Source organism: Caretta caretta, chromosome 3 (assembly GCF_965140235.1).
Source record: "Caretta caretta isolate rCarCar2 chromosome 3, rCarCar1.hap1, whole genome shotgun sequence".
In the NCBI taxonomy this organism is placed as follows: Eukaryota; Metazoa; Chordata; order Testudines; family Cheloniidae; genus Caretta; species Caretta caretta.
This window is the reverse complement of record NC_134208.1, coordinates 99,391,818-99,408,035: the sequence shown is the minus strand read 5'-3', so window position 1 is coordinate 99,408,035 and position 16,218 is coordinate 99,391,818. Positions and strand designations below refer to the sequence as shown.

General features: G+C 44.4%; 1 protein-coding gene across 3 annotated transcripts in view; it reads right to left on the bottom strand.

The window, feature by feature from the left end:
* LAMA2 (laminin subunit alpha 2) overlaps positions 1 to 16,218 on the bottom strand; it is a 476,685-nt gene that overhangs the window by 337,981 nt on the left and 122,486 nt on the right. For all 3 annotated transcript variants that reach the window (XM_075126729.1, XM_075126730.1, XM_048844580.2), the window contains exon 2: positions 863 to 1,036. In XM_075126729.1, coding sequence (XP_074982830.1) covers positions 863 to 1,036 — 174 coding nt within the window. The remainder of the gene's footprint in view (positions 1 to 862; positions 1,037 to 16,218) is intronic.

The following is a 16,218-nucleotide window of genomic DNA, read 5'->3' as shown; positions in this document are numbered from 1 at the left end:
ATGGAGGGTGTGATTTTAAACATACAGGAAATTCTTCAGGAATTACCATGGAGAATAGCTGCTAATACGCTGTTCACCTCCATCACTGAAAGGGCAGGTGAAAATATGTGAATACTACCATACAGCTCTATCTAGGTTCTAGTCTTCCTTGTATGTACTTACCTTGTAAGAGGCACAAAACTCTCCTTGTACCTGATAATAAATGAATGCTTGAAAACTGATTTTACCCTGAGGCTGGTATTTAAAAAAAATAATAATAATTTTAGCAAAGATCAGTTGTAGTGTTAAAAAAATGAAGTAATTAAAAACACAGTGGTTTGGGGGTTTTTTAGTCAGTGAAATTAGAATTAACATCAAGCTGAGAAGGGGGTGGGGCGGGGGGAATCACAGAACAGGCTTAAGATAAATAAAATTGGCCTTACCCACAAATTAAAATTTTGTAAATGATTCAAAAAGATCAGAATTTTCTGATTAAAATTAATCCCATATTTAGGTACCTTATAAAATGGCCTGATTTTCATGTATGTCGAGCAAACACAAATCCATATTAACTCAGTGAGAGCTGCAGAGCCTATAATAATGGATTTAGTTGCTGAACTTTAAGCACTCTTTGTCCCAAAAAGTTTAATTTAATTTATAGGTAAGAATTTTGCAAAACTAGCCCAGGGACAAAATATTTGTTTTACTCAGAACAAGAGGAATTTTCCAAAGTAATCAAGCCAATGAGCTAGAGTTTATTCTTCCTCCTCCGCTCCCCACCCACTGCCAGTCGTTTGGTCACAAAGTCCCTGAACATGAATGAACCTAGACCAAACTCCCATAGAAGAGCATGTCTATTAACATAACAAAATCTCATACATACGATGTGGAACCCTACTGTTCTGGTCACAAATACGACACTGGGGGGGGTTTCTTGCCGGTTGCCCAGGTACATGTTCAACTAGTTTGCAATACATTTCAGAGCCTTTTTCTCCACAGGTAGCATTGGTTGTGATGATAGCATTGACAGCCAGGTTCAGCACTGCTGGAAATAATCCTGGGGGGGGGAAAACAACAGAAGTGAGGACAGGACGAGTTCAGTAGAAACAGAAATGTATATACTACATATTTAGCCTTTTTAAGGCAATAAAGCAAAAGACCAAACATTCAAGGCTGTATATATACTAAAGAATGCAATGCCGACATCAAATACCTTTCCATTTTTCAATCTAGATTTCAGACATCTGATTAAAGCCATTACTAATAGTGTCATCATGCTTACGACCTTCTAAAATCTGATTACAAAAAATATCTTGTAGTTACATACATCTGAAAACATACTACTGTTGTATTACTTGAAAAGTTGGACAAAGTAGCTTACTCAAAATATCAAGAAATGATATTATAAGCAATCCAAACTCTCCAGTGACTGACAAGTTGGACATTATTTGAATCACACCTTCAACTTCTGTGCAACTTCTTACACTCTATTTTCATCTCCATGGCGGAACATTACCCATCTTGCCTTGCATACACTGTACAATTTGTGTTACATTTTCACTGTATTATTGTTCTATATAGGTTCTTAGACCACTTTCATCACAATTATATCTGAGCACTTTCCAACAGGCAACTAGACTGACATCTGTCACATGTGGTTTGTTCTCTCTCTCATCCTCTCCTCAGGGAGAGAATTGTGTGTGCAGTATTGTTTTGATAGTTGTTGGGGTTTTTGTGTGTGTGTACAATGTACATACTGCTATATGTATTGCACACTGAAAGAAAAGGAGGATTTGTGGCATCTTAGAGACTAACAAATTTGTTTGAGCATAAGCTTTTGTGAGCTACATCCCACTTCATCGGATGCAACTCACGAAAGCTTATGCTCAAACAAATTTGTTAGTCTCTAAGGTGCCACAAGTCCTCCTGTTCTTTTTGCAAATACAGACTAACACGGCTGCTACTCTGAAACCTGTCGTATTGCACACTGTGATCCTCATTCAGCAAAGCACTTAAGCATGTGTTTGCCTGACTCAAGGCCTATAAGAGGAACCCCACAGCAAGCAATAAAGATTATAAATCCTTTGACGAACAATCATTCAGTAAAGTCTACTCCCCTTTCCACCAAATGCTGATCGAATCCAGTGAGCTGTAGGGGAAAAAAAATGATTTGCGGAGGCAAACTGATGTGGTTGGTGGGTTGAGCTTACACATGAACCTTCCATGATAGAAAGCAGTTTGCTTCCTCAAAACTGCCATAACTGCAATATAACGAAAATAAACACAGGTGGAAATAGTTTGGATTGGGGCATTGACAGATCTGTCTGGAGATTTGCACCAATGTCTGCCTGCCTCTTGCCTGGTTCTAGACAGTGTAATCGGCTGCCAATTTTAAAGAGCATAAACCTAACCTCAAAATAGGTCCTTTGCCAAAACGGGTCTTGAAATTATTGCACGTTTATGAAACTCGTTTGGTAATGACTCTCTTCCTTTTCCTTGATGTACTGTGCTAGCTGAATTAATACATCATGCAGCTGATTCCTTTTGATCTGCTAACTCTGTTCTCCTGACGGTCCCTGCAATTAACCTGTTTGCCATTTAATTACAGAGCTCAGTGGTCATGGTACAGTTATCTTTTGACATAAGTTAGTGACTCTCTGGCTCACTTTAAAACCATGTTAAACATATTGCTCGAGTAAGGCATCCAATTAGTTAGTAACTTGTCCAATTTGTACAATCAGTCAATCAATAGGTGAGATTTTATTGAGTTTGCAGCTTGCTGCTTCTTTACAGATTACAGCCCATTTTCATTACATTTTAAAATCTATATTGTTATATCCATTGTATTTTTATTCAAAGTGTTCAGTGATAGTTATTGCTCTCTACAATAGGGTTGCTTGCTACAGACAGGTTTCAGAGGAACAGCCGTGTTAGTCTGTATTCGCAAAAAGAAAAGGAGGACTTGTGGCACCTTAGAGACGAACCAATTTATTTGAGCATGAGCTTTCGTGAGCTACAGCTCATGCTCAAATAAATTGGTTAGTCTCTAAGGTGCCACAAGTCCTCCTTTTCTTTTTGCGAATACAGACTAACACGGCTGTTCCTCTGAAACCTGTCATTATGCAAGGCACTGCATTTAGCCGTATGGAGTGGAAATCTATCAACTGCATGAAAAAACTTGTACAGATACAGACAGACATCATCTTCCTTTCCAAATGCAAACAGATGGACATCGTACCAAAAGGACTGAAGGTAAAAAATCCATTACAATCTACATACCACACAGACTATGCTGACAGCTTGTGCCTCACGCTCTCAAAGAAACTGCGGAATCACCTGATCAAGATCCTCTACAGCAAACAGGGAAAGATTAAGAATGAGCTCTCAAAAATGGATACTCTCATAAAGAACCAACCTTCCACACAAACTTCCTCGTGGCTGGATTTTACTAAAACTAGACAAGCCATTTACAACGCACACTTTGCTTCTCTGCAAATAGGAAGTGAGCTGTAGCTCACGGAAGCTCATGCTCAAATAAATTGGTTAGTCTCTCAGGTGCCACAAGTACTCCTTTTCTTTTTGCTACAGACAGTAAGCGTTGCAAGTGCAAATGAATTGTGAACAACTGTAGAACCACTTGACTTACTGCCTCCTTATTCCATGCTGAGGCTGTGTAATGTTAATAACATAAAAGCCTGTGCTCAGTTAGCCACAACATGAAGACTGGCACTCTGCTTTGAGTACAACAACTAGTTCCTCAAATGGGAGCCCAGCATAAGAAGAGAATATAGTACTGTACGAAAAGAATTCCAGCACATGATCCGGTGAAAATAAAACCTGAGAAGTAATGTGGAAGGTGACAGATAGCAGCAGAAAAAGACTACAGCATGCCCGTCTCTCGCTCACTTTTACAAATATACATTCACACTATGTTGTAAGCATTCACACACAATATTTTATTTATACACGCACTTGATATATGCACATGTATGTTGTGGTGTTAAATTTACACACACGAACTACTTTGAAACCTACTAGTGAAAATGTTATATAAGAGATAGATATTTATTATTATATGAGGCAGAGCCTTAATCATCATTTGTTAGATGTTTTATTAAAGAGACACTGTTAAGGTCCCAGTGGTTCAGAGAGAAGAAAACTTGTCACTTTCAATTCCCTGCTCGCTCATAAGAATGGAGCTGACAGGAAGAGCACAGAAGTTGCACAAAATGTATGCATACTTCTGCCACTTACCCAGCATTTGGGGTTTGTTGCTATTGAGTCACCCAGCTTTGGAGCTCGGATTTTATCACAGTTGATAAACACATATTTGAATACTGTTTTACGTAGCCAGCCCTTCTTTCAAAAGGGTGTTGGTTATTTTTTCATTTAGGTTGACATTTTAGAACACGAAGTGTAATTTTTATGGGGCAGATCACAGGTTCTCTCTCTTGACAAAAGCCTGTTAGCCTCAGGTGTTGATTGCCAGAGAGGCCATTTTTAGAGCCAAAATGATAGTAATCTTTCCTACAGGTTGGGCTGCATTTGTGCAATTTAATATTAAGTTTGTTGTTATGCTTTTGAAATATTGAGAAGCAATGAACGTATTTTTCCTAGGGTGCACCTTCTGTGACTCCCAGTTTGCATTTTGAATTTTGGATGCAGAAGACATTGCCAAGTCCCAAAGAACAGCACCCAGAATCTATGTACTTAGGGTGACCAGACAGCAAGCATGAAAAATCGGGACAGGGGTTGGGGGGTAATAGGCACCTATATATGAAAAAGCCCCAAATATCAGGACTGTTCCTATAAATCGGGACATCTGATCACCCTATATGTACTGCAATTTATTTATACATTATTTGGACAAAATATGAACCTGCTTTTAAAGCCAGATATATGGTTATCCTGCTTCTTTCCCTTGTGCAGATGTATGGGGTCAGGCATATGGAGCCTTCATGGCTTAGTTTGGGCGACCCCAACATGGCGGAGAGTGGCATGACTCTATACGAGCATCATCAATGATGTTAGCCTCCTCAAAAGGAGCAGGAAGAGGTAGGATCAGATGTCTATCCCCTACTCCTTTTCTGGAGACTACCATTAGTGGTGCTCTAGCATGGAGCTGTAACTCCTCTCAGCCATGTTGAGTTGGTCCAAACTAAGGGGTGATTCTCTCCTTCTGCACCACCCAGCAGGGTTTTCCAGGCACACAAGGTTGTTCACACTGCAGCCTTTCACAGGACAGCAGCAAGTTCTCTCCACAAGCCACAGAAAGAATTCAAGCTCTCCTTGCAGCAATGCCCCTCTCCAGCCACTCCCTCCCGAAGCACTGCTGTGCTTTTAAGATGCAGTCTACTTGTAAGTGTGCTGGAAGTGGGGAGCCTTGCCATTTAGACTGACTCATAGCACCCAGGATGTACCATACTTTTCTGATACAAGCACGCAATTCGAGCAACCCACAAATGGAAAGCACTGGTTGGCTCGAGTCTTATAAAAAGGTCCTTTGAATTTAAAACGGAGATTTAAACACATTTGTGGTACTGATACAGACTGTTTACATTTTCCAAAAGGTTCACATCACACTCTCCCTCCAAAGCCAGTGAGAAAGAGGCAAGAGAGACCTACATACTGAGGCTCATCTTGTTGAGTTTCCTCCAAACGGTCTCTCAGAAGGAATCTCACCCAGCGAGCTCCAATAAAGAGAAAGGAAAATCTGGGAATCTGCAGAAAAATTCCAGCTTTGCAGCCCTAAAGACCTTTGCTGCTTAGGGACAACCCCTTGATACTACTCTGTGGACCTGATTCCTCACTGCCTGGATCCGTAGGTAGTCATTTGCACCTGTGCAAAGAAGGTTTAACGTACTACTAAATAAGAATGAAAATATTTTATATCCATTTGCACAGTGCATGTAAAACTACCACATGAGGTGCCAAGTGTTGGAGAGTCAGGCCCTGTAAGTCAAGGCTCACCTCTGTCAGCCTGGCTCTCTCAGCCCGCAGGCTGGCAATGGACAAATTAGTCATGCCTTCCCCTTTTTTCCCTCCCTCCCGCTCTTGGCAGAGAACAGCTTCACTGTGAAAAACCTGCCAAATTCTGACAATTAGGCTGAGGGGCAGGAGAGGAAGGAAGATTTGTGGTTAAGCCACTGACCTGGGACTCAAGGGATTTGGGTTCAATTTCTGGTTCTGCAACAACCTCTGTGTGATTTTTGGGCAAGTCACTTGGTCTTTCTGTGACACAGTTGCCCATCTGTAAAATGAGGATAAAGAGGGGGTCACCTGCTTTGTTGCTTCTGCAGGTTGAGCTCACTGCGCACACCACGGGCTCCTTGCATCCCTCCATTCCCTGCTCCACAAACTCCCTGTGCGCCATCCTCTCATCTCCTTCTATGTCAAGGCTTCCCTGCAATGCCTTCATGCCATGGGCTCTGTGCGGCCCCCCATTCCCCTTTCCACCACATACCAGGGTCCCCCATTCTCCTTCCACCAGAGGTTCTGTGTGCCCCCCTATTTCCCCCACTGACAGTGATTCTGTGTGCACACCCCTCCTCCATAGTCAGGTCTGCACCAACCATTCTCTGGGGGTCCCCCATATGCATTAGGGTAATACAAATAATAATTTCTTCTTCCTCTTATACTAGGGCCTCTGGGTGCCCCCCCACAACTCTCTCCCAGCAAGGTCTCCCATTCTCCACCCTCCCACCCACCATGAGCTCCATATGCTCACCCCATTGCCCACACACCATCCTTCTTCTCCTCCTTTCTTTCCATTTTCAGGCTGTTGACATTTTAAAACCCTATTGGGAAGATGGACAGAGCTGAGATGATGTTATACTGGAAGGTGTTAAAGAGTGCCATGAACTGGATCATTGGTCTATACACAATTACGGACCTTGTTGAAGCTGATTTGTCTGCTAGCCATATGCCAGGGGCTGTAAGTGTCCCCCACTTTCCCCTTCAGGTTTTCCAATTTCCACAAAATCAGTAGGATTCTGCCCATTGATGCCTAGAACATCCCCCAAATTTTTGGACTTGATTAGCTGCAGCATTCAGAAGTTATCACAATATATCCAAACAGAGAAAGGCCACCAAGTTGAGTCTAAGGCAGGGGTGGGCAAACTTTTTGGGCTGAGGGCCACATCTGGGTGGGGAAATTGTATACAGGGCTGGGGCAGGGGGTTGGGGTGCGGGAGGGAGTGCGGAGTGTGGGAAGAGGTGCAGTGTGCAGGAACAGGCTCAGGGCAAGGGATTGGGGAAGAGGAGGGGTGTAGGGTATATGAGGGGACTCAGGAAAGGAGGTTGGGGTGCAGGAGAGGTGCGGACTGTGGCAGGGGGCTCAAGGCAGGGAGTAGCAGTGCAGGAGGGGTGTGAGGTGCAGGCAGGGGTCTTAGGGCAGGGAGTTGGGGGGCGGGGTGCAGGAGGCGTTCGGGCTCCGGACCGGCGCCACTTACCTAAAGTGGCTCCGGCCTGGCGCCGCTTCCCTAAAGCAGCTCCAGGGTGGCAGTGGCGTGCACCAGGGCCAGGGCAGGCTCCCTGCCTGCCTGCCCTGGCCCCACGCTGCGCTGCTCCAGGAAGCGGCCAGCATTACGGCCCTGCACGGCCCCTAGGGGGAAGGGGGGCACAGGGCTCTGCTTGCTGCCCTTGCCAAGCCTCCAGGTACCTCCCCTGAAGCTCCCATTGGCTGGCCAATGGGAGCTGCGGAGGGCGGTGCCTGGAGGCAAAGGCAATGTATGGAGCCCTCTGCCCCCTCCTCCACCCCCGGGTACCAGGGATGTGGTGCCGGCCACTTCTGAGAGCAGCGCGGGGCCTGAGGCTCCACGGGGGGGTGCAATCCCGCAAGCCGGATCCAAAGCCCTGAGGGGCTGGATCTGGCCCGTGGGCAGTAGTTTGCCCACCCCTGATCTAAGGCCTCACAAATTTGCAGATGTGAAAGTAAGCCGGTATGGTATGGTACGGCATACCAGCAAGAACCAGTACACCATGCTGGACCGGTCCGGCTTCCCCAGGCTGGCGATTTAAAGGGCCTGGGGCTCCCCACTGCCGAAGCCCCGGGGTAGCGGCGGCAGGGCTCCAGCAGCGAGGCTCCGGTGGTGACTTAAAGGGCCAGGGCTCCCCACAGCGGCCACAGCCCCAGGCCCTTTAAAGCGCCGCCCGAGCGCCGCTGCTGGGGCCCCAGGGTAGCAGTGGCAGGGCTCCGGCGGTGATTGAAAGGGCTGGGGCTCCAGCTGCTGTGGGGAGCCCCGGGCCCTTTAAATTGCCCCTGAGCCCTGGGGCTCCCAGCCGCCTCTGCAGCTGGTAACTCCAGGGGTGATTTTAAGGCCCTGGGGTTCCCAGCCACAGCCCCGGGACCTTTAAATATTGATTTAAAGGGCCCGGGCATTTAAAGGCCATGGCCTCTTCTGGTTGAGGCCACGCCCCCCTGCTCAGGACTCTGGAGTACCGGTAAATCCTTTAAATTACTTTCACCCCTGCAAATTTGGTCAATAATCCTTCCTTCCCCAAAACACCCACAACCTTGTCTATCTTGTCTATTTAGACTGCAAGCTTTTCAGGGCTAAGACTGTTTCTCACTATGTGTTTGTACAGTGCCTAGCACAATGGGGCCCTAGTTTTGTTTGGGATCTCTTGGTGCTACCATAATACTATTGTCTCTAATACTTATTATGTGTCATAATGTCACAGAGTAACTGTTATCCATTTTATTCCCTCACATCACAATATGCCTACACATTAATGGAGCCCTGACTTCACTAGCTGCTGCTTTGAATCCTCAACAGGTTCTTCATGAGAAGATAAATATGCTGCAAAAGACACGGCTCTCCCCCATCCACTATCTTCCTCATTTTATTTTGTATTTGCTGCTCTCTATGCCTCATTACAGAAGGAAACATAAGGACCTAGATTCCAAATGTTTCTCCTTTGTCTACTTAAGACTTTCTCAGTACCCCCTGGACTTGTAAAATTCACCTCAATGAGTATCAATGGAATGGACATCTTGGCACGAACCTATTACCTACGTACGTAGAAGAGCCTCTCTCCCTACGCTACAAGACCACAGTTGAGATCAGCAAAGACACCTGATCTGGAGCCCCATTCATAAAAGGAGAAGGTAGCCAGTGCAGCATATTTTCTGTAAGGATCCCTCTCAGCTGTTCAACTCACTCCCAGCGTGGTCCAAAATAGTCCTAGCTGGTTGGCCTTCAGCACCCCCTGCAAAACCCAGCTGATTTTCCTAATTGTGAGGGGCTGGGAGGACTCTGTTGGTAAATCAAATATGTTAACTATCTCTTCAACTGTTGGATGATTATATGTTAATTGTTGGCACAAATTGGTGGTGGTCTCTGGAGCAGTTTACTAGCATAACTATTTTTAAAATGTGTCAAGGAGCACATACTGAAATCTGTTTTTTACAAATGTGGATACGAATCCAAGTAAATACAAAAAATACCTTTCATGTTAATCTTCTAACCGCTCTAACATATGCTATTTTGACATTTAGAACATATTTTTTGGTTTTATTTTGTTTTTCACATAACCAGTTCATTGCAAATAATTGCAGTCAGACCAATCCCCTAGACATTGCCTTTAATTTGGTTGATAGCAGATGGCACGGGGAGGTTCATAGAGAAAGCCTTACATTCAGTACTAAGAAACACTTGATTGTACTATATATGTGTATGTATTATTTAACATTTAGACTGTGGTAGCACCTAGATCACAACCAGGTCAGCATCCCATTTTGCTAGGACTTGTACAAATAGACAGAAAACAGCAGTCCCTGCCCCCAAAGAGTTTACTATATATGGTATTCATTAATATTTCATAAAGCACCTAAAGGTTTTGTTACCATTTTTTTCTTAAAGAAAGTTCTACAGAGACCAGTGTCCCCATGCTTTCTTTTAACACACAACTACCGGACACCGTGTACTTCCTTCAATTTTTTTCTCAAAACATTTCTCATCTCTTCAAAGCAGCAAAAGAAAACAGTCTGCCTAAATGTGTCAAACTTTTCAAACCAGTCTTCCTAGTCTGCAAAGTACTTTGAAATCTTAATGCAAGCAAGCAAAGCTGTTTGCCACTGAATTTGTATTAAAAAGACAAAAGAGAACATGCCTATTTAAGATGTTCTAAGAAGTGTCAGTGGGGGGAAAAAAGAGATACTTGTCTGTTGTAGTACTAAGCTATGCTAGTGTGTGGGAACACAGTGGGTAGAAAAAAACTGGGACAAAACAAAACAAAATGTTGCAGCTAAGAATGGCTTCCAGCTGTGCCCCATGGGGAGTAACTTAATGCACTCGATCCACAATGTAGATGAAGAGTTTTAGACAACTGGAAAATAACTCCAATTTGAAAAAATAACTGTCCAGACATGACAGTGCTTGCAGACTGGAAAAATTGACACTAAACTCATTTACACAGCTGCAAACAAAATCAGAGAGCACATACTGTAGTTCCAGTTCACGTTTGCTGCTCTTACCGTTCATATAGTGCAATGAATAAATAGTCCCGCTCTCTTCTCTCCCTCAAAAGAAAGTGGAAAGTTGCGAGAGTTGTTTTGTTTGCTTTAAAATCCCAAGCAAATTTCTCTCTTTGTACTGTAGGACAATACCTTTTTTAAAATAGTATTTTCATCTTCAAGTCAAAATACATAGCATGAAACTCAAAGTAACAGGTGTTTTCTAGCACTAAACAAGACTGCTCACAATGCTTATAACTAGTGGGGGCATCTGGAAAAGGAACTATTGATTATCTAGTGATATTTTCTAGTACACTTCTATGGCCCCTGAGATCCAAATATCTCAAAGGACCATATAAACTTTATTGGCTTAACCATACAATGCCTCAAGTACCCCAATTTTACAGACTGGGAACTGAGTCACAAAGAGATACTGGATCACACAGATACTTGATCACCACACTGGAAGTCTGCCACAAAGCTCTGAAAAGAACCCAGATCTCATCTCTCAGACCTGTGGCAGCAAAATGGATGAAGTCTCGTCCCTATTGCAGTCGATGACAGAACACTCTATGAGTTCAGCAAACCCAGGACTTTACCCAATAACCCATCTGTGATGGGGTATTCACCCCATATCGGACCTGAAGGGGTTAAGGTGGCCCAGAAGAGGCCAATTAACCTTTACAGTTGTACCTGAAGGGACGCCCTGAGATTCATAAATACTAATTGCTGATGGAGCCTAGTCGCAGGCGGGGAGACAATGACTAAACAACAACAAAGATTGGGCAAGAAATATAAAGAGAGGAAGTTGGTAGTAGTGAGGTGGCTATAGCAGGGAGGTCTGCAGTTACTCTCTGGGAGCAGAGAGAGTGGGGAGGAGGAAACCCAAGTGGGAGAATAAGTGAGAAGGCAGGGTAGGAAGCAACCCAGGGAACCAGCAGCATGGATGGTGATTGTATAGACCTTGGCTACTGGTTATAGGGTCTCTGGAATGGAACCCAGTGTAGAGGAAGGGCATGGTTTCTTCCTCCCAGCCACTGGGAAGTGGTGCAGGACTGCTGGAGGTGCCATCTGGACAGCTGGCCTGGCGAGACTTTGATACCTCAGAAGTGGGGGGAACCATACAACAACACAGTCAGAGCGAACTCACAAAGAGGAAGCACCATGAATTATGGGGAAAGAGACTACTGCACTGATGGAATGACCATCAGTGCAAGGGGCCATTGTGATGGGGTGGGGGTTTCCGTCCAGTGTGGGGTGAGTACATACCGTCCCTTGAGCGCCCATTTCTTTGGGGTAGGACGCCTGATGGTCTTACACTGATAAGATTGTCCTGCATCACAGGGCAATAATGCCTAATGGTCAGAGTCAGTAGCGACTCTCTGGTTCGCAGGGTCAAGACCTAGTGTTCCGAGCCTATAGGGGGTCTCTGATTCGCAGGGTCTCAAGGCCTAATGGCCGGAGTCAAAAGTGGTTCCCTAGTTCGCAGGGTAAGCAGGACTAGTGGCCAGAGTCTCTGAGGAGTCCCCGGGTGGCAGGGTAGGCAAGCCTGGCAGCCAGAGTCAATGAGGCATCCCTGATTCACAGGGAAGTGGGCAGCCCCCTGAGGGGAAGGTGTCAGCCTAGGGTGGGGGAACTGGTACCTCCCTACTCCACCGGATCCCAGCTCAGGACCCTAATAGTGGCAAAGGGTTCCACCACTGAGGTCAGCGGGGATCCAACCACAACACGCTGCCTATGTCCGGGACTATGGCTAGTCCCCCCGGGCTACTTCCTGCCGTGGTTCTGGTGGCTGCGGTTATATGTGCATGTCAGATGTGGAAAGCAAGCCCTCTGTAATTTACCTTTATTTTTTTCCACTGGTTTCTGCAATACTGAAACATCTTTCCATCAAAAAAAAGGTGGCTTCACTGCAAATTTTCAGAATTCTCCAGGGCAAAATTTTCTTGTTCATAGGAACAAGAACTCACCTGTTACATCTATGAAGCCCCCAAGATTTTAGCAAAAATGATTAAAGAACTTGGCCCTGTATTTCAAAGTAGCAACACACATTTTAGTGTATATTCAAATATGAGTTCTCAAGCATACTTACCAAACTCTGACATGCAAATACTTGTAAAGTGGAATCTGGTACAGCACTAGACAGAATGCTACCTATTTCCTACATTTGCTTTCCTTCCAAACAAAAATGTATTCCCTGCTCCCAGTTTGCTATCTAAACTATTGGTTTATACTGGACTTCACAAAATACTAGCTACTGTGCTGGAATAACAGGCTTCCTTGAGAGATTTCAAACAGTTCTGTTTTTGATTGGGCTGGAAAGAGCAGAGGAACAGTTTGCTTATGGGAAGATGCAAGGGAAAATGACAGCAGGGAGTAGAGATGGGAAATTTTAAATTAACTGAGCTTCATCAGTATGGGTTCAGTTTGAGGGCTGGGTAAACATTCAGGTCATTTCCTATTTGAACTGAACTTATTCACTCATTATTCATTCATATAAAATTAAAAAGGTCATGGAGTTTTTAAACTAAGGCCTGGGGGAAAGCCAACAGGTGCAGAAGAGCATGTGATTTGGACAGATATATCTCTTAGGGGAGGATTTATTAAAGGGGATCTCTATATCCTAGCAACCAAGAGAGGACAGAAACTGACAAAGTACAGATAGGAACTCACAGGCTCAAGACTTTAAGGCCAGAAGGGACCGTCATGATTATCTAGTCTGACCTCCTGCACACTGCAGGCCACAGAAGCTCACCCACCCACTCCTGTAATAGACCCAAAACCTCTGACTGAGTTACTAAAGTCCTCAAATTATGATTTAAAGACTTAAAGTTACAGAGAATCCACCATTTACTTTAGTTTAAACCTGCAAGTAACTTGTGCCCCATTCTGCAGAGGAAGGCAAAAAAAACCCAGGGTATCTGACCCATGAAAAATTCCTTCCCACCCCAAATATGGTGGTCAGTTGGACCCTGAGAATTTCATCAAGACCCACCAACCAGATACCTGGGAAAGAATTCTCTGTAGTAACTCAGAGCCCTCTCCACCTAGTGTCCCATCACCAGCCATTGGAGATACATGCTGCTAGCAGTCGCAGACCAGCTAAATGCCATTGTAGACAATCTCATCATACCGTCCCCTCCAAAAACTTGTCAAGCTCAGTCTTGAAGTCTGTTAGGCTTTTTGCCCCTCACTGGTTCCCTTGAAAGACTGTTCCAGAGCATCACTCCTCTGATGGTTAGAAACTTTCATCTAATTTCAAGCCTAAACTTGTTGATGGCCAATTTGTGTCCACATTGGCGCTTAACTTAAATAACTCCTCTCCCTCGCTAGTATTTATCCCTCTGATGTATTTATAGAGCACAATCATATCTCCCCTCAGTCTTCTTTAGGTTAGGCTAAACAAGCCAAGCTCTTTGAGTCCTGAAAAAGAATAGTCAGACAAACAAGTCCCATTCAATTATTTCACATGAAGGCAAAACTAAATATTGACAAATTTGATAAGTGCTTCTCTACAACAGCAAGAAGTTTAAATACTAAGATGAGTGAACTTGCGTGCCTGGAATTAAATGAGGATATTGATATAATCAGAGGTGCTGTAACAATTTTATAGTGGGGGTGCTGAGAGCCATTGAACCAAACTGTAAACCTTGTATATAATGAAAACCACGTCAAGCCAGGGGGTGTGGCAGCACCCGAGCACATCTAGTGCCAGCACCTATGGATATAATAGGCAACACAGAAACTTGGAGGAATGATCATAATCAATGGGTCACAGTAATACTAGAGTACAAAATATATAGGAATGACAGCAGACTGTGCTGGTGGGGGGTAGCACTGTATTTGAAAGAATGCATAGAGTCAAATATAATTAAAAAATTATGAATCAAACTGTACCATAGAATTTCTATAGATAGAAATTCCATGCTTGAATAATAAGAGTACAGCAGTAGGAATATACCATCAACCATCTGACCAGGATTGTAATGGTGATTATGAAAGGCTAAGAGCGATTACAGATTTCAGAGTCTACAAAAACAGACAACCCGGTAATAATGGGAGATTTCAACTAGCCCCATATTGACTGGCTACATGTCACCTTAGGACGGGCTGCAGAGATTAAATTTCTGGATACCATAAGTGACAGCTTCTTGGAGCAGCTAGTTCTGGAACCCACAATGGGAGATACAATTCTTTATTTAGTCCAAAGTGACACACAGGATCTGGTCCAACAGGTAAATATAGCTGAATCGCTCAGGAGTAGAGACCATAATGTAATTAAATTCAACTTCCTTATTGAGTGGGAAAATACCAAAGAAACCCACAAGATCAAATCCGCACAGACACACCCCTGGAACCCCGACCTGGGATATTCTATCTACTACCCAAGATCCATAAACCTGGAAATCCTGGGCGCCCCATCATCTCAGGCATTGGCACCCTGACAGCAGGATTGTCTGGCTATGTAGGCTCCCTCCTCAGGCCCTACGCTACCAGCACTCCCAGCTATCTTCGAGACACCACTGACTTCCTGAGGATACTACAATCCATCAGTGATCTTCCTGATAACACCATCCTGGCCACTATGGATGTAGAAGCCCTTTACACCAACATTCCACACAAAGATGGACTACAAGCCGTCAAGAACACTATCCCCGATAATGTCACGGCTAACCTGGTGGCTGAACTTTATGATTTTGTTCTTACCCATAACTATTTTACATTTGGGGACAATGTATACCTTCAAATCAGCGGCACTGCTATGGGTACCCACATGGCCCCACAGTATGCCAACATTTTTATGTCTGACTTAGAACAACGCTTCCTCAGCTCTCGTCCCCTAACGCCCCTACTCTACTTGCGCTACACTGATGACATCTTCATCATCTGGACCCATGGAAAAGAAGCCCTTGAGGAATTCCACCATGATTTCAACAATTTCCATCCCACCATCAACCTCAGCCTGGTCCAGTCCACACAAGAGATCCACTTCCTGGACACTACGGTGCTAATAAACGATGGTCACATAAACAGCACCCTATTCCAGAAACCTGCTGACCGCTATTCCTACCTACATGCCTCCAGCTTTCACCCTGACCACACCACACGATCCATTGTCTACAGCCAAGCTCTGCGATACAACCACATTTGCTCCAACCCCTCAGACAAACACCTACAAGATCTCTATCAAGCATTGTTACAACTACAATACCCACCTGCGGAAGTGAAGAAACAGATTGATAGAGCCAGAAGAGTTCCCAGAAGTCACCTACTACAGGACAGGCCTAACAAATTAAATAACAGAACGCCACTAGCCGTCACCTTCAGCCCCCAACTAAAACCCCTCCAACGCATTATTAAGGATCTACAACTTATCCTGAAGGATGACCCAACACTCTCACAAATCTTGGGAGAGAGGCCAGTCCTTGCCTACAGACAGCCCCCCAACCTGAAGCAAATACTCACCAGCAACCACATACCACACAACAGAACCACTAACCCAGGAACCTATCCTTGCAACAAAGCCCTTTGCCAACTGTGCCCACATATCTATTCAGGGGACACCATCACAGGGCCTAATAACATCAGCCACACTATCAGAGGCTCGTTCACCTGCACATCCACCAATGTGATATATGTCATCATGTGCCAGCAATGCCCCTCTGCCATGTACATTGGTCAAACTGGACAGTCTCTACGTAAAAGAATAAATGGACACAAATCAGATGTCAAGAATTATAACATTCATAAACCAGTTGAAGAACACTTCAATCTCTCTGGTC